The sequence below is a fragment of the Ursus arctos genome, unplaced genomic scaffold (assembly GCF_023065955.2).
Source record: "Ursus arctos isolate Adak ecotype North America unplaced genomic scaffold, UrsArc2.0 scaffold_11, whole genome shotgun sequence".
NCBI classification, from domain to species: domain Eukaryota; kingdom Metazoa; phylum Chordata; class Mammalia; order Carnivora; family Ursidae; genus Ursus; species Ursus arctos.
Genome location: NW_026622775.1, coordinates 30,008,256 through 30,033,312, shown reverse-complemented (window position 1 = coordinate 30,033,312; position 25,057 = coordinate 30,008,256). Strand labels below are relative to the sequence as shown.

The following is a 25,057-nucleotide window of genomic DNA, read 5'->3' as shown; positions in this document are numbered from 1 at the left end:
CCTTGGCTAGAGCACCTGACACACATTGTAACCTCCTTTCACCCACTTCTTGCAGCGAACTACGGGCTGCCTGCATTACCCCCCTGTGGACTGCCCTGGGCCAGGGCTTCTTGAGATGTAGGATTTTATCACGATCAGGGGCCCTGGTTGTGGCTCAGGCCACCTTCTTTTACACAGTAGAGGGAAGCTCAGAAAGCAGAAATGACCTGGATCTATGCTTGGCCCAGAAACATCATTGTCAATATGTCAAGTGATTGGAGGCTAATCACTGTATCAAAGGACTTAGCAAACCTCAGAAGCGAAGAATGGATTTGGGATATAAATAACATCTGGACATCATCTTTGAGAAACGAAGGGCACACTCACACACAATGCAGCAGTCACCCCTGTGTTAACACAACCCTGACTAATTCAGCCGCAATCACTGAGAGCAAAGGATAAAGCTTTTGAAAATAGGGATGATGTCGTTTGGCTGCCACAGATCGGCCCGAGTGCTTTGCAGGGTTACAGACCGCCCCTCTCAAAGCTCCAGAGGAGAGTGAAAGTGCCCTCATGGTCTCTGAATGTGTAAGGAATCCAGTCAGGACTTTGATCTCTGCTTACTTGTTTCAATCAGTTAGCGAGGGAGGCCTTGGGTTTGGCCTTAGAGACGAGAAAGCTGGGGCTTGGAGAGGAGCCCCCTGCCCAGGTGAACCAGTCACAGTCAGCGGAGGAGCTCAAAGTTTACGGTTGGGCCTGCCCAGCAGGGTGGGCCCGGACAGAATTTGAAGACGTATGAGGTTGTCCTGCCTTTGTCGTGTACCCTTCCTCTGCTCCTACTTGCCCCGCTTGCTTGCAGAGATCTCCTGAGCCTCATGCCTGCCCCAAAACCCGTGTCTGGCTGGCCACCAGGGCCTCTTCACAGCCAGCTGCCCTGTTCCGCCCTGGGCCTCCCACCTGATCCCCCCTCCCAAACACAGCTTGCTTCACCTGCCTTGATCTCATTTGAGCAAAGGAAAGGGTTCCTCTTCCAGACCCACCAATGGCAGACCAGAAAGGGGGACAGAGGGCCAGAAACAGCGCCACTTCCTCTGCTAGCAAAGTGAGACCACACTCAACTCATAGCACTTACTCTGCAGAAGTGGGATGCGGGTCCCCTGTTCCCCTGCGGAAAGATAACGACCCGAAGGCCTCAAGCAAGAGGCAGAAAAACGTCTCCTCCCCACGAGGCCTCAACACATAATTCTTCCAGGATCTAGCACGACCGTTTGTCCACAGTCTACCAGATGTCAGGAACTCCACATCTCACCATACCCTGTGAGGTATTAGTACCCCACGTGACAGAGGAGAGAGCCGAGGCTCGGAGACAGTCCCTGGCTTTCGTCTGGACCCAGGGCTGCTTGACTGCAACACCCATGTTCTTAACTGGTCCATTCTTGCACAGGCAGCCTACCTCTGCGGACGCTGACGGGTCCCCAGCTGCGCTGGTACGGGACAGTGTCTTACTGCAGGGAGCTGGCTGATGCCCCGCGGTGGCCTCTCCGCCTCTCGGGCGTCCCAAGCTCTCGCCTCTGCGGGAAGCTGATTTCCTGCCGCTCTTCTCTCTCGAGTGCCCTCCTCCTTTCATCTCTCTACCTTTCATGGGTAGTTGCTGATGGAAGGGTGTTGATGGCTCTTTATAACTATCCTTTCAGTTCTTCTGAAAAAAACGGAAAAAAAAAACCAAGTTTATATTTGAAAATATAGAAGCATGATTCAGTGAAGTGGAAAATGACATCAGAACAAAGAACAAAAAAGACAGAACCCTTAGAAGGAGACATACCAAACCTGTACAGCCCATGGCAAAGCGATTTTATGCCTTGAACGGCTCTCTGGAACCACTGCCGACAGTGAGAGGATCTTTGCGCTCTCCTTGCAAATACCACCGGTGCTAATGCCCTGGCATCATCCGAGAAAAAAGTTGGAGCAGCAGAACCAGCCTTAACAGGGCGTCAGTCATCTACTTATCACCTGACCAACGTTGGTACTCAGCCTCTTTGGGCCTCAGCTCCTCATCTGGCAGTGAGTTCCAGATGCTGGTACCACCTTGACTGTAACCAAATCACCTAGAGGGCCTTTCAGAAGTTCAGCTCTACCCTGCAGCTCTGATTGAAGATCACGCAGATGAACCCTAAGAACCAATACATTTTAAAAGTTCCCTGGGTCATCCTTACCTCCAGCCAGATTGGGAAACCACCGAACTAGGTGATATCCAAGATAGCTTCCAGCTAACTCTGAGGGCGGCCTGGTAATGACAATTTGCAACACGCTCTGGACAGAGTCCTGCTGGAAAGAATGCCTCCCTCTATAAACAGCAGATTCCTTGCTTTCAAGTCTATTGACAAACAGAACCCACTTAAGGGTTTCTGTTTTTCTATCTCAACATTCTTGCTGAGCAAAGTCTCTGTGATGGCAACATCTTGCAGGGAAGAGATTTTAGAGAGCAAAATGTAAGACACCAGTCATTCTGGAGAGTGTTGGAAAGAAAGAACTATCGCTCTTAGGAGTCGTAGTGTGTCCCCCTACAAAAAAAAGGATCTGTGAAGTCCGAATTTCAGTACCTCAGAATGTGACCTCATTTGGAAATAGGATCTCTGCAGAGGTAATCAAGTTAAAACGAGGTCACTTACTGTGGGGCCTAATATAATAGGACTGGGTTTTTATAAAAAGGGGAAATTTAGACACAGAGACAGACACGTGGAGATGATGCCACGTGGCGGGCGTGATGCGTCTACCAGCCAAGGAACACCAAAGATGGCCGGCAAACAGCAGACCCTCACAAGAGGCAAGGAAGGACTCCCCTGCATGTTGCAGAGGGAATATGGGCCCTGCTCACACGTTGGTTTTGGACCTCCAGCCTCTAGGACTGTGAGACAGTAACTTTCTGTTGTTTTAAGCTACTGAGCGTGTAGTGCTCTGTTACGACAACGCGAAGACAGATACAATTACCAGCTTGGATTTTAAAATAACGACAACAATGGTCCGCATTGGTCCCAGGGTTTTACATGTGTGATCTCATCTAATCCTATCCATAACCCAATGAACTGGGTTTATCATTCCCACTTTCATTTTACTGTCATCCCCATTTTAGAAAAGAGGCAGGCCAGGCTAAGTAAGATTAAGTAATTTCCTAAAACTCAGGCAGCTCAGAAGGGGTGGGACTTGGGTTTGGTCTAGGGCCATCTGACCCCAAAGCCCTGTTGACACTACAGAGGAGGTGCCACGAGGAACCCCACCTAGAAGAGAAAACTAAGCTATTCCTAGAAAACTGCGGAGGCCTCGTCTCATTGTTTCTCTTAAAGTAAATTGCAGATTGGATAGAAAAGGTAAATACCAAAACACAATACTAAGTAAAAAGTAAAATGGTTTTGAATTAAGTCAGCTGAGATTGCCCAGACCCTGCTTCTAGCTCTTGGTATAAATTAATCAATCATTGAGTCTGCATATTTTATAAAGATGATAAAAACAGCGATGTAAGAAGTACGACTGTTCCTGTTCCACAGTCGATGAAACTGATCAGAGCGAGAAGGGACTTGTCCAGGGGACGTGGCTGCACCAAACCCAGAACCAGAGCCTGGGCAGTGGAGCCTCCTCACTTCGTCCAGCGTGCTCTGCTCTGTTAGACGCAAACGTGCTGTGATGTGTGCCACATATAGAATGTGATCCTTATTTTCCCATGAGATTTTTTCCCCCTGAATTTGCCCAGTTGGATATACAAACTATTAGGGCTGTAGATGAAAGAGGCAAATGTCTATAATATTTAAGATATTAATTTGGGGAGGGGGGGTGCCTGGGTGGCTCAGTCACTTACGTGTCTGCTTTTGGCTCAGGTCATGATCTCGGTCCTGGGATCGAGCCCCACATCGGGCTCCCTGCTCAGCAGGGAGTCTGCTTCTCCCTCCCCCTCTGCACCTACCCCCTTCTCGTGCTCTCTCTCTCTCTCAAATAAATAAAATCTTTTTTTAAAAAGATATTCATTTGGTTGCATATATATTTAAATTACACATTATATAAGAAATATTGCTATTTGCAATCTCATATTTGATGAGACAATTTTATTTACACCCTTCATTAACATCTTCACCGTTAGTGGCTTCATCATCGCAAGAGCCCTTTACGGAATCACCTAACCGTTTTCCAGAGCACATTCTTCTCCTGCCTAAGCATTAAAAATTCCACATAGAACATGTAGTCGGAAATGTTAACCTTCTTTTGTATTCGCCCCCTAAATTTAGATTCATCAGTGCTACAAGTGTAACTATTTATCACATTGCTTTTAAACGACCTTAAAGAATTCGTTTACAATGATACACAGCACAGCAACAGTGAGGCCCTCTTTCTGGAAATGGTAACTGACCAACCATGTGTTAAATTTCTTTGCCTCCTGCTTTATCAATTCTACCAGGAGATCCTCTCTACAAGCTTCCAAAATGAGGGTTGACTGGAGTTGTTTCAGTTGGGTCTTTCCCAACCAGAGTACTTTCCTATTCAAAATCACATGAGAAATTTTAGACCGCCCTTATAAGGAGACTCCCCCACCCCCTCCTCTTCCTGAGGCCTGAATTTCAGGTGTTAAAAGCTTTGGCCTCAAGGTATTGGCAAAAAGATCAGCTACAAGGGGGAAAATGGCTGAAGTTACCTAGTGGGAATGTCTATGATTTTCAATGATGAAACCAAAACTGAACCTATGATTTTTTAAGTTGTATTATGTTTATACTTAGATAAGCAGAAACTTCCCGAGAAAGCTCCCAAGTCACTGATTATTACATACTCGGGTCTCCGTTTTATGGAATGATTCTCACATGTTGAGTCTAGCCACGCGGGTTGGATGGGTGGAAGCGTTGGCGTCTGCCCCCGTGTGCCCTCTGTTGCATGCAGACCTGCAGGAATGTTCCTTCGGACAGGCTCAGACCTGCCCATGCCCCAGCCCTCCTGACAGGCGGGGCAGCTCTTGTGCAGTGCACGGCCGCAGCCCCTCAGCCCTGTGGGGCCGTGGCAGCAGGGCGTGGGCTCCGCTCTCCGAAACCACCACACCCCTGGCCCTAGCCTCATCCTCCTTTGTGGGAAGCTGCTTTTCCTCAAGCACTCCTATTCAAGATAAACATTTAAATTGCACTTCGCATTCATTTTCCTCATTTTGTTTCCTAGAATTTCAACATGCTTTTTTCTACTGAGCATTGTGGGTTAAATAGGCTTTTGTGGGCTAGTCTGGGAACATTGTTTCCAGTGAAAAATGCATTCTGTGTTAGAAACAAACAACATACACAAAGAAATGTTGGGAACACGACCTCTTTGTAGAGTGGGGACTGCCTGTCCAGCCTCATGTATCAGAGTTAAAGCATACAAGCATTCTCTTTTCAAATCTGGGCAGCCTATTTTCTTTTTTTAAATCTCAATCTGGGATAGAAAGCTACGAATCTGGCCACATGTGGGGGACCCTGAGAAACAGACCTTTTTGATTCTATCATTGTCTTTCTAACTGGGAGAGAGGTGTAGAATTAAAGCGATTTGATTGCCTTCTTCCTCTTTTGGAAAATGCCAGCCTTCTAAGGGGAAGGTGGTGGGAGGTGGTGGTTAAATCGTTCATTCATTTGACAACGATCATCTGTTTAATTAAAACATCTAGCTACCATATATCAAGCACCTATGATATGCTAGACTCTGCTCTCGCTGTTCCAGCGAAACCTCTGACAAAACAAACAAGGTTTATGGGGAAACTGACACTAGGTAACAGAATAAAACAAATAAGTAAGAACATGTAAAGTAGTGACAAATGCTTTGATGAAAATTAAGCCCGGGGAAGTATTGAACAGGAGGAGTGGGCCAATGAGCTACTTTTGGTTAGATGGTCAGAGAAGGCCTCCCTGAGAAGGGGCTTTTACACTGAGACCAAAAGGCAGCTATGAACAGATATAGGGAAGAGAATTCCAGGCAAAGGGAACAGGGAGTGCAAAAGTCCTGAGGTTGACCAGAACTTGATTTTATTCCACGAACGAAAGGGCCAGTGTGGCTGGAGTGGGGCAACTGAGAAGGAGGGAGGGTAATGTGAGAACTGGTTGCAGAGGTGGTGAGAAATCAAATCCTGTAGGGCCTTGCAGCCAGGGTGAGCTGGTTGGATCTGGTCCTGAGTACAAGGGCAGCACCGGAAGGCCTGAAGCAGGCCGGTGGCTTCTGTCATCTGGCTTGAAAGGCCACTCCCCTACTCCATGAGAAGGCAAGAGAAGAAGCAGAAGCTTTCACTGATACCGAGACAGTCGGGATGGTGGTGGCCTTCAGCAACCATCCACTTACCCTATGCCTGGAACTCTTCAAAGTGCTTTTGCCTATAGTACATTGATTAATCCTCACAACTGCTCTCACCAATGGAAATTATTAGAATTTCCATATTACACATAGAAAAAATAAGACCTAGAAAAGTAAAGAAACTTGCCTCCGGCTGGTAGGATTTAAAAAAAAAAAAAACCCTTTTCTAATTATATAAGTTAATAACAGTTATTATTTAAAAAACTTTCTTAAATGAGCAAAAAGAAAAAATTAAATCACTTGAGATTGCATCACCCTGAGATAACCACTGTTAACATTTTGGTTTATGTAATTACAGATGCTGTGCGGCGAAATCTACTATCTACTATTCTCAAAAGCATATGACTGCTTACTTATACGTGACATAATTCTTAGGTTACAGGGTTTTTACATTTTTATCATTAATTTTAGAAATACTGTCCACAAATCTATCTTGCATGAAAGTATGAAAAAAATGTCGAATCGTAATACATAGTAAATGATGGTTTAAAATTACAGAGCAAGATCGGATTTTTTTAATACAATGAAGTTCTCCAAAAAGCATGTTTCTGTCCTTTTCTGTGCTGACAGTTCAAAAAATCATTCGTCAGATACAAATTACCCCCAAGATGGCCATACCCAGCCACCTGCTCCGGTGGGCTTGTTTGGGTCAGTCAATGGCAGACGACACCTGGTAATAAGCCTGCGAACATCTTCGCACACCCACACACCCAACACTGTGCCTGGCCCATGAGGCCTGATGCAGCCGCAGCAGACCCAGCGTCTGTGCTCCACGTCAGCCTCTATAGCCAGAAAAACTGAACAAATTGGCCCAAGCAATATGTCATCTTTAAAAAGCGATAGTTGGGTCACCTGGGTGGCTCAGTCGGTGACTCGGCTGCCTTCGGCTCAGGTCCTGATCCCAGGGTCCTGGGATCCGCCCCATATCTGGCTCTCTGCTCAGCGGGGAGCCTGCTTTCCTCTCTCCTTCTGCCCCTTCCCCCACTCATGCACTCTCACTCACTCTTTCTTCCTTTCTCTCAAATAAAGAAACTCTTCAAAAAAAAAAAAAAGAGAGAGAGAGAGAGAGAGTCATCTCAAATCAGAGAAGGTCACCTGAGACTCCCCTGCAAGAGCGTGCTTCCAGAGATGAATTCCTCTGCCCTCCGAGGTTAGACAGGTATATGCCCCCGTACGGCCTGCTGGATGAGATCATGAAATCTGATGTGAAGCTTCTTCTCCTGAAGAAGTGAATGAACGATTTAACCACCACCTCCCACCACCTTCCCCTGAACTTGTCCTCTACTCCGCCCTCCTCTAGAATTTCTTCTCCACCGCGGTCTGGTTATTTCCCTTTCTTCTCTGTGCATTTTCATGGTGTGGGCAGTCATGGCTCCCAAACCCACTACCACTACCCTCAGATTTCCTCATTTATAATTGGAGATAACCCTTAGCAAGACCATTTTCAGAATTAAATGAAATCATCAGGATCGAGCCCCGGGACACAGTAGACTGTCTCTACTTGCTGTTGCCATCTCGCTTCTCTCCTGCCCTCCCGTGCCCACCCTTCAAAGGATCTCAGGCTCTGCACTGAGATGTGTGGTATGGTTGAAGGCCACGTGCGCCTTGGTTTGAGCCCCAGCTGGCCATGTTTTTGCTGTGGGATCCTGGGCAAGTCTTTGAACCATGGTGGTCTTAGAGATTACTCTCAGATACAAATGAGGTCATAGATATCAAATTGCTTTTTACTCAAGATAAACCTCTCCAAAAACTAGGAAAGAACTGTAATAAGAGAAATGGCCCTTGGATGAAAATGAACCTATAAATAAGACGAATCCACTGTATAATCCAAAACCTTTCAATAAGCATTTTCATAGGGACCATTTTGAAATAGGAAAGTTAATTGCAAAATGCCCAAATCTTATACAGGACTGGCAGAAGGGAAAAGAAAATTGACTTGCCCGTCTCTCTTATATACAACTGAGAATGAACCCAGCCCGCTTCAACTCACCACCTTTGGTCACACCGAATGGGTAGAGAATCACAGGGGAAGCCGGTGCGGAGAGGGAGAGCCCAGGCTATGTGGGGGAGGTGCCCCATGTTCCCAGCTGAGCAGTAACGAGGCTGCCCGCTCTAATGGGGAGACAGGCTCAGCCCAGACTTGAGGCACTGACCAGACGTCAGGTTAGGAAGAGATGCTCAGGGTTTATAGAAGACGTGCCCCCACACCCAGGCTGCTCAGCTAGGATTGTTCTCTCTGGAGACAAAGCAAGGCCTGCCACAGGACCCTTCCCTGTCTTCCTCTATCTTGAGGACAGGGGCTTGGGAGCTGGGCTCTTTAAATTTGGCTGAAAGATATTCCAAAAGGTTGGCCACAGCCTCCTTTCCTGGGAATTGAGCTATGGACTCGGCAAGGAGAATCAATAGGACCTTAAATGACCTGAAAGGACACTCTACATGCAAAAAGACCGGTTTCCCGCCAAGTGCATTCAGAAAAGGAAAGGCTTAGCATGACACTCCTCTGCGTATGGGCTGCTTATGGGTCAAAGGTGTCGTTTTGATGCCAGGGATCCCAAACCCTTCATCCACTTGTCCTGGTTTGTGACTTGAGTTGACAGGGCCTTGTGAATATTTTCATTCCTGGATAACTAGTTCAAAGTTGGAGTCCTGTTTGGACAATGAGGAGGACACTTTGCTCTCCGTCTACATTCTAGAGGATGGCACCTGCACCCTCAAGGTGAAATTTCACAGCCTAAGTCAAAAGGCCAACCTCTCTGTTCCTGTGCAGAGGAGGGGAACCATCCTTAGGCTGGATACCCAAGAAAACATGGACGACTCTACAACAGCCCAGAATATATGGATTTAACAAGCCTGATCTCCTTATCCAAAGTGCAGGGGAACCTAAGCAAGGTTAGGCTGCTGTTGGTGGCCCATGTAGCAAAAATGGGGTGCTTCTCTAAGACCATGTGGCCCTCAGAAAGTTAGACTGGCAAAATCGGCATACACAAGGGATTTGACTAGAATTTAGAAGGAGTAACCAAGACAGTGACTAAATTTGTGACTGAGGAATTTGGCGATACCCCAAATCCCCATCAGAGTGACTTGACTGTGATATCAGGAAGGTAGAAATAGAATGTGATTATGACTTTAAAAGTGTGAATCTGCCTAGTTGGCTGTAGAGGATGCTGTGCGGAGAAACCGGTTTGAAGAGACCAGAGCATGCAGGAGAGAAGCCCGAAGTCTCAGAGGCTGGCAGGGCCTTCTAAGCAGGGATGGGTGGGGTGGGTGGGCAGCCTTATAAGTTCAGGGCATCGTGTCACGAGTATTTTTCTCTGGGACCGCACAACTAACCTCATTTACTCTAACTTTAGGCTAACTAAGCAAACATTTGGATGGAATTTGTCTTCTCAAGTATATTTATCTACAAAGGAAGACTGCTTGCCGTGACAACGTGAGTATTCTGGTCTGTCGGTCATCATTTGGGTATATACATCAGTCTCTGAGGTCTGATTAATGTGAATCCATTTGAGGAAGGGCAAGATCAGGGCCTTGATGAATGTGGTGTCATTTGTGGTAAATAAGTCAGCTGGAAATACCCTTTTATTCACTCAGTATACAGTAATGTCAACAGAGTATACAACGTACCCACCCCCTGCCATGGTAGCATTTGCATATGAGTGATGGCAGGACCTAAAAGTCTTAATTATAGCCAAGTAAAATAATTTTTAAAGCAATAAAATCAAATAACACTTAGGAAAATACATTTGGTTTTGATGGTAGCTGTGTTTTTCAAATTTCAACATCCTATTGATTTTTCTGAAGTAATTTCTAAAGCAGGTGCCTCTTTGAAAATTGTTTCCCACTTTTCTTTTTCCTTTTTCTTTTTCTTTTTTTTAACTTATGTCACTCGGCAGCTTCCCCAGACCCAAGCCGGCAAGGATTCTCATATCCCACCACGCAAGGATTCTCATATCCCACCATCAAAAGAACCAGGCACACTGTGGAGGAAGAAAATTTGCCCAGAGTGGACCCAAATAGGGAGATCTGGGCTGCCTCTTCCCTTCCCCCATGCCCCAGAAGATCTAAATTTAGTTTACTGGATATACTGCAATGACATTAACATGTTGCAAGAACAAGAATCAAGCAAAAGAGGGAAAAAAAGAAGCGAAATGTGATGCGAGGTATTTCAATACCATAGCAACTACGATGTCTTCCCTATTATGCAGTTCACTTCCTCAGGTCAGGTTACTCTACCCTCTCCTGCACTTCCTGTTGCCGTCATCAAATCAGGTCACCCTGAATTCGGGAGTCCTCTTCATGACTGCAGTCGTGTCTATTTCCAGCAGGATGAATTTCCGCCATCTCTTCCTTTGCTCCCCGGACCTTTATTCGGTGCCCTTGATGTTCTTGGTTGCTCTTTGCTGTGGACCACATGCTGTAAATGCTTCCCTTTCATGCACATGTCCTCCCCCACACCCTTCTCTTTCTCGCTGCTCCTCTCCCTGCCCCTCCCTCCAGCTTCTGCAGTAGTCACTAACACAGCCACTGGATTAATGACTCAGTAATTCAGGATCCAAGCACCTTGATTCTCCTGAAAGGCCCAGGTCTCTCTTCCTAGACTAAGCTAAAGGTCTCTCTCTCATCCCCTTAAGTGAAGATGACTTCAGTCTTGAATATTCAGTCTGTTAGAGTTGCCCTGGCTTCTTCCCCTTTCCCTTTTCTGTGCATGTCCCTGGGGCTCTTCACGCTCTAACTTTCCCCAGGAAAAGAATTTTTAGAGCCCACTTACAGATGGAAAAACTAAGGTCCAGAGAGCTTAACTGCCCAGTCGCCTGGTTAGTTCTTGAAGGATGCAAAACAAATGGGGTGAAAATTCAATCAAATTAGCGAACTTGGTGGGAAAAAATCTTGGTGAGGGCTGAATAGTGCCAAATTAAGACCTGATGATTATTTAAGAGTTCCTTCACCCGTTCTGCTCTTGTCTCCCTGTTGGCAGTGTAAGCAAATAACCAAAGCCAAGCCAGGATATCAGCCACGGTTCCACCAGGACACCTGAGACGTTCCTGCCTCCCAGGATCGTGGAGGCTCAGAAGACCACCAGGGGCCCCTCCAGACCTACCCCAGCAGGGCAGGACGAAGGATCAGTCCTCTCAGAGTCACTAGTTCGGGGTCACTGGCCAGCATGAGCTCCCCATCCACTAGGTTTTTCACAATTCAGTTAGCGTATAGTGATGAATTGACAGAATTGTCGCCCCGAAATGTAGGAAGGTGCATAAAATACAAGATACCTCTAAAATTATATTGATCGCAAGAGTGCTATGAGTCTTAGAAGTAAGCCCCAGCCTTCTCTGGGGGAAAGACCCGGGCAGGAAAATGAAGACGGTAACTCAGTATTGTAACTGCTCGCTGCAGTGGAAGAGGGACTTCGGTTTCCCAAGCTGAGTGCAAAGAGAAGGGTCTATCCTTGGATGCAAAGGAAGCAAGACCGAGCAGCTCAGAAAAGTCACGTCTTGGTGTGAGCATGGAGGCGATCCCACCCCGGCCCTGGCTGTCCGAGGTCCTGTGCGTTCCCCTCCTCCTGGTGGGGCTCCCTGCGGCGGTGCTCCTGGATCTGCTGAGTTAGGAGCTGGGCCGTGCTGCTGCCGCTGCACATGCTGATTAAGAGCTTGATTGATTTTCTAGCCCGTGACCACATTGGTGGGGACAGAGTACGACAGAGGAGAATGGCGGGGAGCCAAGTGCAAAGAGGGTTTATGAAATGAGCTCTCAATGAAGGAAACTGTGGGAAAGAATGCGATGGAAGCAGATTTGGGGCCAGTAGATGTGGGAAAGTAGAACAACTCAAAATCGCTCTTCGGGCTTGAGCTAAAACAAAGCACTTTGCCAAAACACAGGGAGAGGATCCAGGCTGTGAGACTCCGCACTGTTTATGTAAAACACACTATTCCTCTCTACAAAATCATCACGGACAATGCTTACCCTTCACTCTGTACCAGGCACTGTGTTGGGTTCTGGAGCTACAAATAAGAATCAGGCTAGAGAAGATGATCGAAAACATACACGGAATGACTTGTAAAAATGTAAATGTGTCTTAAGGGAACCATAAAAACAATTTTGCCTAAACTTGGGGCCCAGAGCCAGCAGGGATGAATGGCAGGGGAAGGGGCCTGTGGCTGTGTCCCCGCCACCGCTGGCTGCCTCGTGTGCAAATCTGAGGAAGGTTCTCAACGACTTTTCACTCCCTATTGCCCATTATGACAGGAAGGCCCTGGTGCTTCCCACCCCCACCCTGCAGTCCAGAGGAGGCCTGCTTCAGTGATGGGGGCCGAGTGCAGGCTTCCAGGTGCTTTCAAAGTAGCAGGTGGAAAGTGAGCACTGGACAGTGGGGGGAAGACCTCACAGCACCAGGGGACAGTTGCACATCCGCCTCTGAACCTAAAGTTAAGGGCAGGACACTTGGGACATAATTCCTCCCCACAGCCCCACATGCCCACCCCCCCCCCCCATAACCTTAGCGTCTGTGGTCCCACCTGTGTATTGTGAGTGGCGATTTCTTCCAACCCACCCTTCCCCTGCTTTACCTCCCTTTGGGTAAAGCAATAAATTATTTTTGCTTCCATTAGCTTTCAGCATTTTTTTTTCCCCTTGGTAAACTGGAAAGTGGGGAAGAAGATGAGTATCTGGTGTGTTTTTGTGCATCCATATAATAGAGGAAATGATATGTTTAAAAAGGGGAAATGAGAACAAATATCATACAACTCAAAAACAGTGAGTGGCCAAGTTCAGTACCTGATAGATTTTTTTTTTTTTTTTTTTTTTTTTTTTTTTTTAGAAAATCAGAAATAAACCCCTCTTGCTGTGGTCCATGTTTGACAATGACATAACCTGAAGTGGCTCTTTCATCTTCCACTGCAAAAACACCTCTGTGTAGCTTTAAAACCCAAGTATCTGCACTGGAGGACTTTAAGGAGGTTAAACTTAAGCCAGAAGACTTCAGAGAGGTGTAGTCTAAGCCAGGAGACCTCTGAGTCATCTAGCTTCAGCTGGGGGGTGAGGTGGGGGCTCAGAGTGGTCAAGCCTAGGCTGGCAGACCTCTGAGTGGCCTAGACTAAGCTGGAGGGACCTTATACCCATAGAGCCTCAGCAGGAGGAACTCAAAGTGGTCTAACCTAAGTCAGGAGACCTCTGAGTGGTCTAACCTAAGCCAAGGGTCCTCTGAGTGGTTTAGCCTAAGCTGGGGATCTCAGAGTCTATCCTAAGCCTGAGCAGCCTTATGCCAGAGTAGCCTAAGCCTCTTATCTCCTGCAGGAGGAATTCAGGCTGGCAAGGGGGTGGGGGAGGCCTCCCAGGGCCCCCCCAAGTGTCCCAACTCCTGTTCCGGGGCCCTTCCCTCTGTTTCTAAAACAATCAAAAGGGATAGAAATTCCTGGCAGTGTATGGGACAAGTGTCCCTAACATTGTTCTTTTTTTTTTTTTTCCACAAGGAGAAAACTGAATTTAGGAAGAAACTCACAATACTCGATAAAAATATCTAGAATTTCAGCACAAAGCCAAAAACAAGGCGTGGTCGCCCGGGTGCTGGAAGTACTCTGAAATCCCCAAAGTCTCATTCGTTGTTCAGAAAACAAAATGGAACAACTTTTCCTTGCAAGCTCCTGCCCCTCCCCCCGTGCAGTAGCTGTTCTTGGCAGACGCCCAGAGCAGCACCCTGTAATTCCACGGTACATTGTGTACATTTGCATCCATTTAACCAGCTATTTACAGCCGCCCTTTACCGCCACCTGTAAGAGGCAATGCCATAATGACTCTAAGTGGCTGGGCCGGGAACTGGGTGCCCCGTGATTTTCTGCACTTGAAGAGCCCGAATCTATGGAGTGGTTGGCACTCGGAGGAACAGGGAGACAGCTGGGGTATCACACGTCCAGGGCGGAAGGCGCGAGAAGGAGGCGCGCCAGACGGAGGGTCCTTCCTCGTTAGCTCCACTCGGTGGCTCCTTTTCCGTTACCGCAACCGCGAGAAGGAACCTGCCGGGCCTTCCGTGCGGCTTGTTTCCTGCCTGATAACGAACTCGCTGCCATTTGGATCTGCTGAATTTCTGAATCACCCGAGCTGCCTGACAGTCCCGAGGAGGGTGGGGACTCGGCGCGCTGGGGTGGGAGCCCCAGTCCGGCGGAATCAGGGCTGGATGTCACCCCCTTGAGTCCGGGAAACCTGCTCACGGATGTGATGCGGCGACGCAGGGACACCTGCGCTCCCCTGCGTGCTGCACTCGTGCAGCTCCGGGTGGCAAACGGGGTGAAGTGGGGGCGAGGGCGAGAGGAAGTTGAGGTGCTGGAGCGTCAGAAACGCCGCCTTGGCTTCCCTTGCTCTTCGGAGGCTGTCCCGAGGCGGGGCTGGAGGGCTCTGCACGGAGGACTTCCAAGTTGCCCCGGCACAGCTGGAGGTCGGGAGTTCTGAGCCCCCCGAGGGCCGTAACCCGGCGGTCCCAAGTACCCGCAAGAAGCCCGGTGCACAGGACCGCGTGGCGCGCTCGGAGCGCACCAAGCCGAGCAGAGGCAAAAGATAAACCCTGATGGGCCCGGGGGCTGGCTGGCTGGGGCGCAGAGTCAACGCGGACCGGGAGCGCCTTTCGTTTTAAGGAGCCTTACTTCTGGGAAGGGACAGGGAACTGTCAATCAGCGAGGGAGGGAGCGCACCGGCGCTGGGTGATGTCAGCGGATCATCTGCTCGATAACAAAGAGGGGGTATTACAGGAGAAAGTTGCAGCGGCGGCGGCTGCCACGGCGGCACCCCGGAGCCTCGGAGGCGAGGGGCCAGCGGGCGAAGGGAGGAGGGGACGGCTGCTGCCGCAGCAGCTTAAGACCAAGGAATTGAAAGGGCTGTAGGGGGAGGCAGTGCGAGCCAGTCCCGACTGCCCCTCCTCTTCCTCCTCCTCCTCCAAACTCGCAGGGTTCAGCCCCAGCGCTCGCTCAGCCGCCGGGAGCACCCGGACGGACGGGAGGCAGCCGCGCGGCCCCGAGCTGGGCACGGTCCCCAGCCGCCATGGATAGCGACGACGAGATGGTGGAGGAGGCGGTGGAAGGTACAGCGTTTCTCTGGGGCTGGGGGAGGCGCCGAGGGCTTGGAACGCGGAAGGAGTGGCGGGCTGCGACCGGCGCGGCGCCGGGCCCCGCGGCCGCCACTGTCCCCTACGCGGGTGGCCCGCTGCCCGGCTCGGGCACGGGCCGGGCGGCCACGGCCACGCCGCCGGGAGCGCGCACTGCGCGGCGGGGCGCAGGCCGGGAACGGGGTTCCGCCGGGCCGGGGCCCCCGGGAGGGTACGGCCGCTCCGGTCCGCCGGGCCACCGCCTGCATCCGCCCTCGGAGTTGCGAACCTGCCCCGCACTCTGGCCTCCCCCCTTTCGGGGATGGAAGGTGGGGGTGCGCGGGAGGACAGCCCCCCGAGACCGGCAGTCTCGGCGGAGCGATCCCCCCCGCCCGGTTTTGGCAACCCAAGCCCCTCTCCGGCTGCCAGCCCTTTCCTTCCGCTCGCCGCTGCGACCTGCGGTGACCGCGGACGCGGCCGGGTCCGTCCCCCGGCGCAGCGCACGGGGCCGAACCAGGCACGTGGCAGCCGCGGCCGCGGCGGCAGCTCTTCCGAAAAGATGAAATCATTGCAGGGCAACGAACCACGCTCCCGACCCGGGGCTTGAACGCACGCCGACCGGGAGGCGGTGGCCCTCCCCTCTGCTGCCCCCGAGCGAACTCAGGGAAACCGCCCCTCCCCCTTCCTGCTTCCGAGCTCGGGTGCCACCGCCGCCACGCTGTGCAGGCGCGCCGCAAGCCCTGACCGAAATTGCTGGGTGACACTTAACTTTCTGAATTCCATGCCGTTGGCTGTGGGTGATATCACCGCCTCGGTGTCGTGTTTCTCCGCCCCTTCTCTTCTAGCGCCCCTCCCCCGACTTTTCTCGCCACTTTGTTTTGCTGAGTTTCTCCACCTCTTTTTTTGCTAGTTCTAAAAAGCGAGGTGGGGACGTTATACAATCTAGTTGTTTGTATCAGGAGATGTTATGATTTTGTAACAGCGAATACTGGAAAATACTCTTTAGCGTGTTTACTTATTTGATTCCACCCCAGACAGTACGTCGTGATGTTTTGCAATGTTGTGTGGTATTATTCCAGAATATTTTAAACCAAGCGTCCAAGTAAATAATGTTAAGCTTTTGGTTGAATCTGGTTTCTATCTAATTTGTATAAACAAGTTGTTATAAAAGGTAAAGAAAAATAAAGTAGCAACACTGTACAAATGCATAAGGATATATAGTTATTGCTACATTGGGAGAAGAAATCAATTTTTATGTTTTCATAAAACATAATTGACTCCTTTTGCAGTGATCTCGAGGTCTTACGGTGATAATTAAGTATAATAATAATTCTGAATTCTCTGGAAGCTATCCATCCTGATGTCACTGTGAAAACTTATTTTCTCTATCCAGCTTCAAAGTGTGTTGGTGGTGATTGTTTTAATTTCACAATGTTGTGAATTCACAGAACTATTTAATAATCAAATTCAGTGTTGGGGGCTTATGGGGATTCCAAAGACAGTGATTGAGAGGGTGCTTTGGAAGCTTTCGTTTAATTTAAATTCTTGACTTCTTGTGCCTTCGTGTTATGAAAGATAAATGTAAAATGTGCTCTTTTCAAATTGTTAGAGCTCATTCTCATTCTTCAAAGTTTACTTTTATTTGTAAAACTTTAATATAAACCCTTGATCACAGGCAGTGCTCCCCAGGTTAAACTGCATTCCTTTTTGAAGCTGTTTAGAAACATAAGGCCCGGTTGTCCGTGGTCCCTGGATTCCTTGCAGAATGTGAACAGGCAGCTTTAGAAATGTGTCTGTTGTTTTTGAGGTTGTCCACTAGAGAGTTCTTTTCTTCCTTTACAAACAAGGAAGAATCTGTTCTATAGGACAAACCGTATATGTTACTGTCCCAAACCAAGAATATGCTTGAGAGTGAGGGGGGTCACTATTAATACTCATGCTGGCACAACTAGTTTAAGCCTTGAATGTTTGGGGCAATCCAGGACATGTGGTCACTCAGTTGTACCTAACAGTAAACAGTGGCACAGAATCTTTTCGAGTCCTTAGAAGGATCGAAGGCTCAAGCTCAGTGTCTCGAGCATGTGTGTGTACAGGAAGTGAACTGTACCGCTGGGCTTTTCTGCAGCCATTGTTGGCCTTTTTAGTGCCATCTGTAACAGTCTTTGCTTATCATCTAGCACGTGCAGGGGAGACTGGTGAAAGGCTGGTCTGAATATCCAAGTGTTGGATACCTCTCTCCATAAACAGAGCCATAATTGTAACAATGATAATGCTGTAATTGTTTAGTTCTTACTGTGTTCAGACTCTGTACTAAATGTTTCACACACTATCCACTCAGTCTTATGAGGTGGGCACTAATATTATCCTAATTTTACAGGGGAGGGAACTGAGGCACAGAAGAGTTAAGTACAAATCCAGGGACACTCAGCGAGGTAGGAGACAGGCTCAGACCTCCAGAACCTCACTCCACCATAGCAGACTGTCTCGCTACGTTTTCCTTTTTTTTTTTTTTTTAATTTTTAGTGAGTCAAATATATGAAATACTAGGTAACTGAGTTCGGAAGCAACAGTTAAGCATTATGTCAGTATCAGTCTTTATCACTCTAGAGCTTGGTGTTGACTGAGTTCAGTAACTTTCAGAAAAATGTATTCGGGGAAAGAGAATTTAGCTTACAGCCTCTCCAACAGACATCCTTTTTCCTCTTTTTCTTCCTCCTTAGTAGTTTACCCTGGGGAAGAAATTGGTCTTTGCAGGACTAGAGTTTAAATGTTGATTTTTCTGTCAGGGTGGAGCCGTACGTAGCCTGGGTGAAGTTCTAGGCTTGGAGTGGGTGAATCCCGAGGGGAGGTGGGTGGTGGAGGGAGTAGCTGTTTACTCGTGCTGGCTCTGCTCCTTTGGGAAGGCAGCAAGCCCTGGGCCTCAGAGGGCTGGAGAAAGCCACCTGAGATCCTGCTATGGTTTTTTAAAAACTCGTCCAGGCTCCTTGGTTCAGTAGGAAGTGGTGTTTATTACTAGATTTATTTCTTTGTCTACCCATAGATAACAAAGATGAATACAATGTGGTCCCTAATATAATTTTAAATAAGTTTATCATATCCAAACAGATGAATTATGGTGGCTGAGAGGAAGTAAAAATTACTTCCAGCTTGGGGAGGGAGATGGGGAGAGATTTCCCAGAAGGGTGGTATGGATTTCATTCTAGTTGAGAGGCGGCCCCAGTGAGTGAACACAGAGGTGGCACCTTGTCGTCAGGTAGGCACATCCAGAGGATAATCGTTTGGTTCTGCCAGAACAGAGGGCCTGGGAGAAAAGTGGAGGATAAGACCGGGAAAGAGGCGGTGTCACAGGCCGAAACTGTGGCTTGTGTGCTGAAAGTGCTGGGAGGCCACAGGGGTTTTTTAGAGATGGGAATGACAGGATCGGAGCTCCGCTCTGGGAAGATGAACCAGCCTGGTGAGCAGGTTAAGGGAACACCTAGAAGGTTCTTTGAAATAATCCAGATATGTGGTTAAGCAGGAAACTGGAAAGGCTTGGAAAAATATAGGAGACACTGAGGAAAATACTCAAAAAAAGGAAACACCAGAATTTCTGGAAGTAAGGAGCCAGAATGAAAACAAGCAAATCAGTGTTCCATTGCCCCAAGCTCCTCAAAATATTACAAATATTTTTAAGTCCCCCTAATAGCTTATCCTGCCTGTCTCTAACAGGCTGGCGCGTGCCCTGCACTTAGGAAAAATGCATGCTACGTGCACCGGTAGCACCCCCTCCCTGTGGGCCACGCACTAAAATTATGACCCTTACAACTAATAATTGAGCTCTTACAAAGAATTACTCTCAAAAATCGAAGTACTCTTTTAACAACCAGTGTAAACGCAACATTGTGACGGCATGTTCTTTGCACTAAACAGAATCAGTTTGCCTTTTATTATTATTACTTTTTTTAAGCAGCTCTATTCTGCAAAACCCACAATGTATGTAAGGATCTCTTGTTCTGAAGGAAACACACTACACACGCGCACACACACACACACACACACACACAGGCCCTACTCTCACATCTCCTGTGGGTAAGCCTGAGGCAGTCAGCCGCCGGGTGTCTGACCCAGAGGGAATTTCCTTTGCGGAGAGGGACGTCACTGCCCAGGATACAGGCCTGGCTCTCATCAGGTTCGGAAAAAAGCTCAGAGGGAACTCGAGGGGGAAATTTTAACTCTCTATCTGTTCAGTACATAATGATCTTTAGGACAAAGTGAAAAACTAAATGTGTGAGACTGTGAACATTTTTTTCCTTCTCTAACCTCTGTAAATATTTAAAATCACACTGGGGCCAGATCTACGGCACGTGAGCTGTGACACCATTGTCAACACAGAACAGTCAGTCACGTGAATTTTCCTCTCGTTTGAGTCTGGTGTTGAACCTCTGTTTAGTGGGAACTGTCCCAGAAGGCTGTTGGCTGACTTGGGGCTTTTTACAAATCGATCTCAATCAGAGCAAGGAGGACCAGTGTTTCTCTTTGAGTTAGGTAACCCTTGGAAGGGTTAGGAATTTGCCACCAGGACATGCTGTTGGAGATCTTGGTGGTTTTTGGAAAACTGTCTTAACTCCAAAGGCTTCCTCCACGTCTCTTCCTGGGTCCCCAGGATACCTCCCTCTTTAGCGATACCTTCTTCCACCAACAGCAGGGAAGAAAGGGCATGCTGCTAATTTGCCCTTATCTGGAGAGAAAACGATAGAAAGACTTGGGGAAGGGGCTTTCAGTATTCATTAGCACGTTCAGAGTGGCGAATGTGTTTCTTGGGTGCAAGGCGTGGGCTTCCTCAGATGAGGAAATAAGCTTGGAATGTGGGGGCTCGCTGTGAGGTTTACTTGAGATAACAGGAAAGGACGTCATCCGTTGCCAGATGCCTGATAGGTATGCAGACTTTGTTCTTGTCTGTATAGCAGCAGTATTAAGTGACTAATACTGACCAGATACTGTTCCATGATGCTATCATCCAAATGGTGTGTTCGAGTAAGAGCTGCACCAGAAGATGGTCTATAGAAGCACCCACGTTGAAAGGAGGTGTGAGGGGCGTAACAACCTAATCTCCCCTCCCCTACATTGCTTTCTTTGGAAAGTCTGTTGTTGTTACTGTTTTGTTGTTTTAGATACAAGGTTCTACTGCTAGGAAAACCACTCCAGGCTATTAAATATTCAGGGTGCAGTGCTCGAATGATCACAGCCCTTAATTTCTAGCTCTTTTTAATTGATCCTGTTAATTGATAGCATCGTCCTCCTTTTGGAAAGATGAGAGGGAAACAAACCAAACAAGCCAACAAGAGGGGTGTGCTGTGGACTGATAGAGGGAGAGGGAAATATCACACGTCCTCATCTTTCCAAACACATGGTGTCACCCAAGAAATGGCTCACGTTCTCTGTCGCGCTCTCACCTAGAGACTAAGAAGGTGATGGGTTGACTCTTCACTGGCCTGCTGAAAGACACGTTGACATAAGCACCCTTCATGGAATGCTTTCATCTCAGTTGGGATCAGTACTGTCCCTCAAGTGCTTTTAGCATGTTCCATGACACTTTACATTTTCTCTAATTTTCCACTGCTGGGGTTGCACCTGCAATGTTTTATTCAGACATAGGACAGGACTGTTGTAAATGAGGGAAGGTGGAAATGAAATTTTTACACTGGATTTCCCCCCCTTCGTGTTCACGTTTACCGTAATAGTTCTCTTGGTCTAAAGTACAATAAAAACTCTCATCCAACATTAACTTTTTAAAGTCCTAAGTATGTGAACTGTTTTCTGTGAGGAAAACACTTACAGCTAATGAGCGAACACTTCAATATAAGGCTAAAATGATTATTCTGATATTTATACCTAAATCATAAGTAGAATGCTAAGTTCATAGAAATGTTAATCCCAACATTTCATAAAAGCAAGCTTTTAGCTATACACGGAGTGGGGTTTTTTAATGAAAAGAAAAAAAGTGTATTTAGTTTATTTCGATGAGAAAAATGTAACCAGTACATATTTGGAAAATAATTGTCCAGATTATTTCATATGACACAAGTATCATTGAATATGCTGTGTATAGTTAGTTTTTGAGTGAGAAGAAAACAATTGTGGCCTACTTGCTTTCTAACCATTAATTTCCTGGCCCTTTGTAGAAAAAAATTTGTGTTAAGAGGAAAGGAACCATATCGATTGTGATTTAAGTAGTTATGTTTTATTGTAATATTCTAGGTAATTCGTTCTGTGCAGAGTCAGGTGTAGCAATAAAACAGTGTATTTGTTCATTGTTATTTTACGTTTATGTAATCAATAACACAAATAAAGAGCTCTTTTGTTCTTCATAATAACGCTTACTTAACCTCTCTTCTAAGGGATGATTTTTTTTTTATCATGTTAGAAGAAACCGTTTTAGGAGACTAAAGCATTCATTGTGGTGATATGGTTTGTGTTTTCTTTTATGTCTGTGAGCCATCTGGAAGCCCCATTTAAGTGTTTAATGTCCCTGCATTACACACCGTGTTAATGCTTTCATACCTTTTTCATCCATGACCCAGGTTGTTAACCCAGGAGAAAGCCAGGAGATTAACTACTGCCGTCATTTTCACCCACCTCCATAAAATTAGCTCACCAGAGCAATCGGGGAGATACCCATGAGGTGACTTCTGGGTTTTATGAAATGGGTAGATAATAATAAAAAGCTAAATATTGACTGTAAGCATAAATATTGGAATATACCAGTCTGTGACCCAGGAAGAACACACAATTTAAAGATCACAGTATCATAAGAGCTGCTGATTTCAAAATCACTGTTGAAATGCCCATATGGATACTTCTAGCTGCGTTTAAAGCACAAACCCTCTGAACGTAGTGGTAGAGGGTATAAGACAGGTTGTTACTAAACATTCAAAGCTGAAAGACATTGTAAAGTAAAGCAGTCAGTTCAAGGTTAAGCTTAAATTCAGGCTTAGAAGGACTGTGAGTTCACGTGTTAGTACAAGGTAAGGTGTATAAATATTAGGGCAGTTTCGGAGACGTGGCTGTGTCCCTTGTTGTGTGAGTATAACAGAGCAGGCAGTAGGTTTTCAGAAGTCACCCGGCTAGCAATCCTCCACATCATACTATATAATGATATAGAAAATCATACTGTGTACTGAGTTCTACAACTAAATAACTTACTGCAAAGACAAAGTGCCTTACAATAGACTATAAAATGTTGCTATCTCAATCACATTTCGATTGAGCAAGAGAGTCTGGGGACATTAATTTCAACTATGAGCAGGGCCATGGAGGGAAGTACTTGGTAAATTGAAACATGCAGATGTTATTATTGGTAATAACTTTTAGTCCCCAGTAAAATGCAAGCTCATTTTTAGTTCCTAGTCTGAAATGTGTTTAAGTCCCTGTACCGTGGCCCCCATCCGCTCACAGAGTGTCCATAACAGACAAGTTGGTACTGCTGCTGCAGACAGAGAACGCTTGGCACTCAGTCACTCTCCCCCGAGGCAGGGAGGGCGCCCTTTGGCTGGTCAGGGAACTTGCTGGCAGGGTCTGAGCATGGACCTGTCGGTGGGAGGGTTGAAGATGTTAAGGTTTGCCTTGTGGTTCCCTTTCTCCAGGGCACCTGGATGATGATGGATTACCACACGGGTTCTGCACCGTCACCTACTCCTCCACGGACAGATTCGAGGGGAACTTTGTTCACGGAGAGAAGAACGGACGGGGGAAGTTCTTCTTCTTTGATGGCAGGTAGCACTCACAGTTTTGTTTTGTCTTGTTTTGGGGGGGGGTACCAAATTACTTTACTTGAAGGAATGATACAAATGAAAGAATTTAAGTGGATGTTTTGGTACCACTTCTAGAAGAGGCAAAAGTCACCCCAACCTGTATACACTGCTTTGGGGACCAAGGAAGTCACTCGTGCTGCTCTGGGGAGCCAGCCCGAGGCTTAGGTCCGTCATCACTGCCTCCTACGCTGTGCCTGACACAGCTTGTCTGTCATGTCAGATACAGGGAGCCCCCATCCTGTGCAAGGTAGTTACGGGGCTCACCCGATTCTTTGATGGATTTCACCTGCTTGTCCACGTAATGAGGCTCCATGAAGTCACACAAATCGGGGTCCTTTTTGTCAGGGACCAGTTTGGGCCGCTCAGGTAGTGACTGATTCTCGCTTCTTTTCAAGTGTAACACACACACACTCCAGTGCACGCAGCCCTCTGTCTCCCAGTTGTCACGGTCTGGTTCCTTCATACCCTGAAGGATCATGCGGCCACCTCGTGGTTTCTGCAGCTTCGTCATTTTCTCAGCATAGTCCCTGTCCTCATGAGACGGGTCAAGAAGATATTTAGCAAGGCTCTTGGAAGCCGCCTCATCATGGTTCAAGCAGGGAGATGTGGGACAGGGGAACACAGGAGGAAAACAGCTCCAGACTCACAGTGTGGGACAGGCTACTCTTTGGGATGACTGTCATGGTGTGTGATACCTTCGTGCTGATACCACAACTGGTACTGCCGACGGTCCACCTCTAGCTAAAATATGTGCCACAGCAGGGTTCTTGTTACTTTGCTTTCACCTCCCATCTGAGAATGCTGTGAGGCAGAAGCTCCTTACCCTCTTGAAATAGGTGGGAATGACCGTAGAAATGACTTTCTCTTTCAAGAAAAGATGCATTGTATGGGCACAGCTTTCCAACCCCGACTTTTAAACTATGTCAGTTTCAGAAACACAGAACGACCTTGTGAATTTCTCAAGCATTTAGAGAAATTCCAGGCATGGGAAGGCCAGCTCTCTTTCTGCCCCCGTGATTGGGGAATAGGGAAATGGAGATAGCTAAAGCAGGTTATAGGATTCTGTACGGTAGAGCACTGCTTCTAAGCTCTGGACGCTGGCAATAAGCCAAAGCTCCCTAAGCCACGGAATTCCTCTGGGAAAGGGAATGTCTAAGCTGACAGTTCAAGGGTGACGGAGAGACTGGCTTGTGACCCAGAATGGAGTGGATTGTTTTTAAAGTTTTTTAACAGTTCTTCAGGCCCTCCATATATATATATATATATATATATATATATATATATATATATATATATATATATATGCATATATATATATATACATATACATATATATGTGTATATATATAAATAAAAACTCATCATAGAACTTTTGTACAATTTCGTTCTCATTATCAATCCTAACCTTCTCTTTCCTATGTTCCCCAACCCCACACCACATCTCTTTTCAGCAGAGCTTTGCTTACAAACTGTACATTTTTTAAAAGATTTTATTTTTAAGTTATCTCTACACCCAATGTGGGGCTAGAACTCACAACCCTGAAATCAGGAGTGGCACACTCCATGGGCTGAGCCAGCCAGGCGCCCCACAGACTGTACCTTTTCAATGGCCAGGTATTTTACTCTCTTTCCTTTGCCCTGCTGGGGATACCTGGTGGACACCTGAGTCCCACACAGGACTCCTGCAAGATTTGGTATCGGTGCTTTCTTCTCTCACGATTCCTTTAACCTGTCCAGAGGGAAACTTTTCCTGCCTCGTTTTCATAGCAGTTTATTTATACCTCTTTTCTGGAAAATGTTACTTCTTACCTCATGCTGCAGTTACTCTTTGATTCATTCAAGAAATGTATATTTGTGTAAATGTCTTAATCCCCCTGAAGGA

At 47.2% G+C, this 25,057-nt stretch overlaps 1 protein-coding gene across 1 annotated transcript in view; it reads left to right on the top strand.

Annotated features, from left to right (window-relative positions):
• The first annotated feature begins 13,108 nt into the window (after positions 1-13,108).
• The window catches only part of SETD7 (SET domain containing 7, histone lysine methyltransferase), a 47,789-nt gene continuing 35,840 nt past the window's right edge, over positions 13,109-25,057 (top strand). Inside the window, exons 1-2 of the mRNA XM_026499376.4 lie at positions 13,109-15,382; positions 23,008-23,137. Of these exons, the coding sequence (XP_026355161.1) occupies positions 15,343-15,382; positions 23,008-23,137 (170 nt within the window). The 5' untranslated portion in view covers positions 13,109-15,342. The remainder of the gene's footprint in view (positions 15,383-23,007; positions 23,138-25,057) is intronic.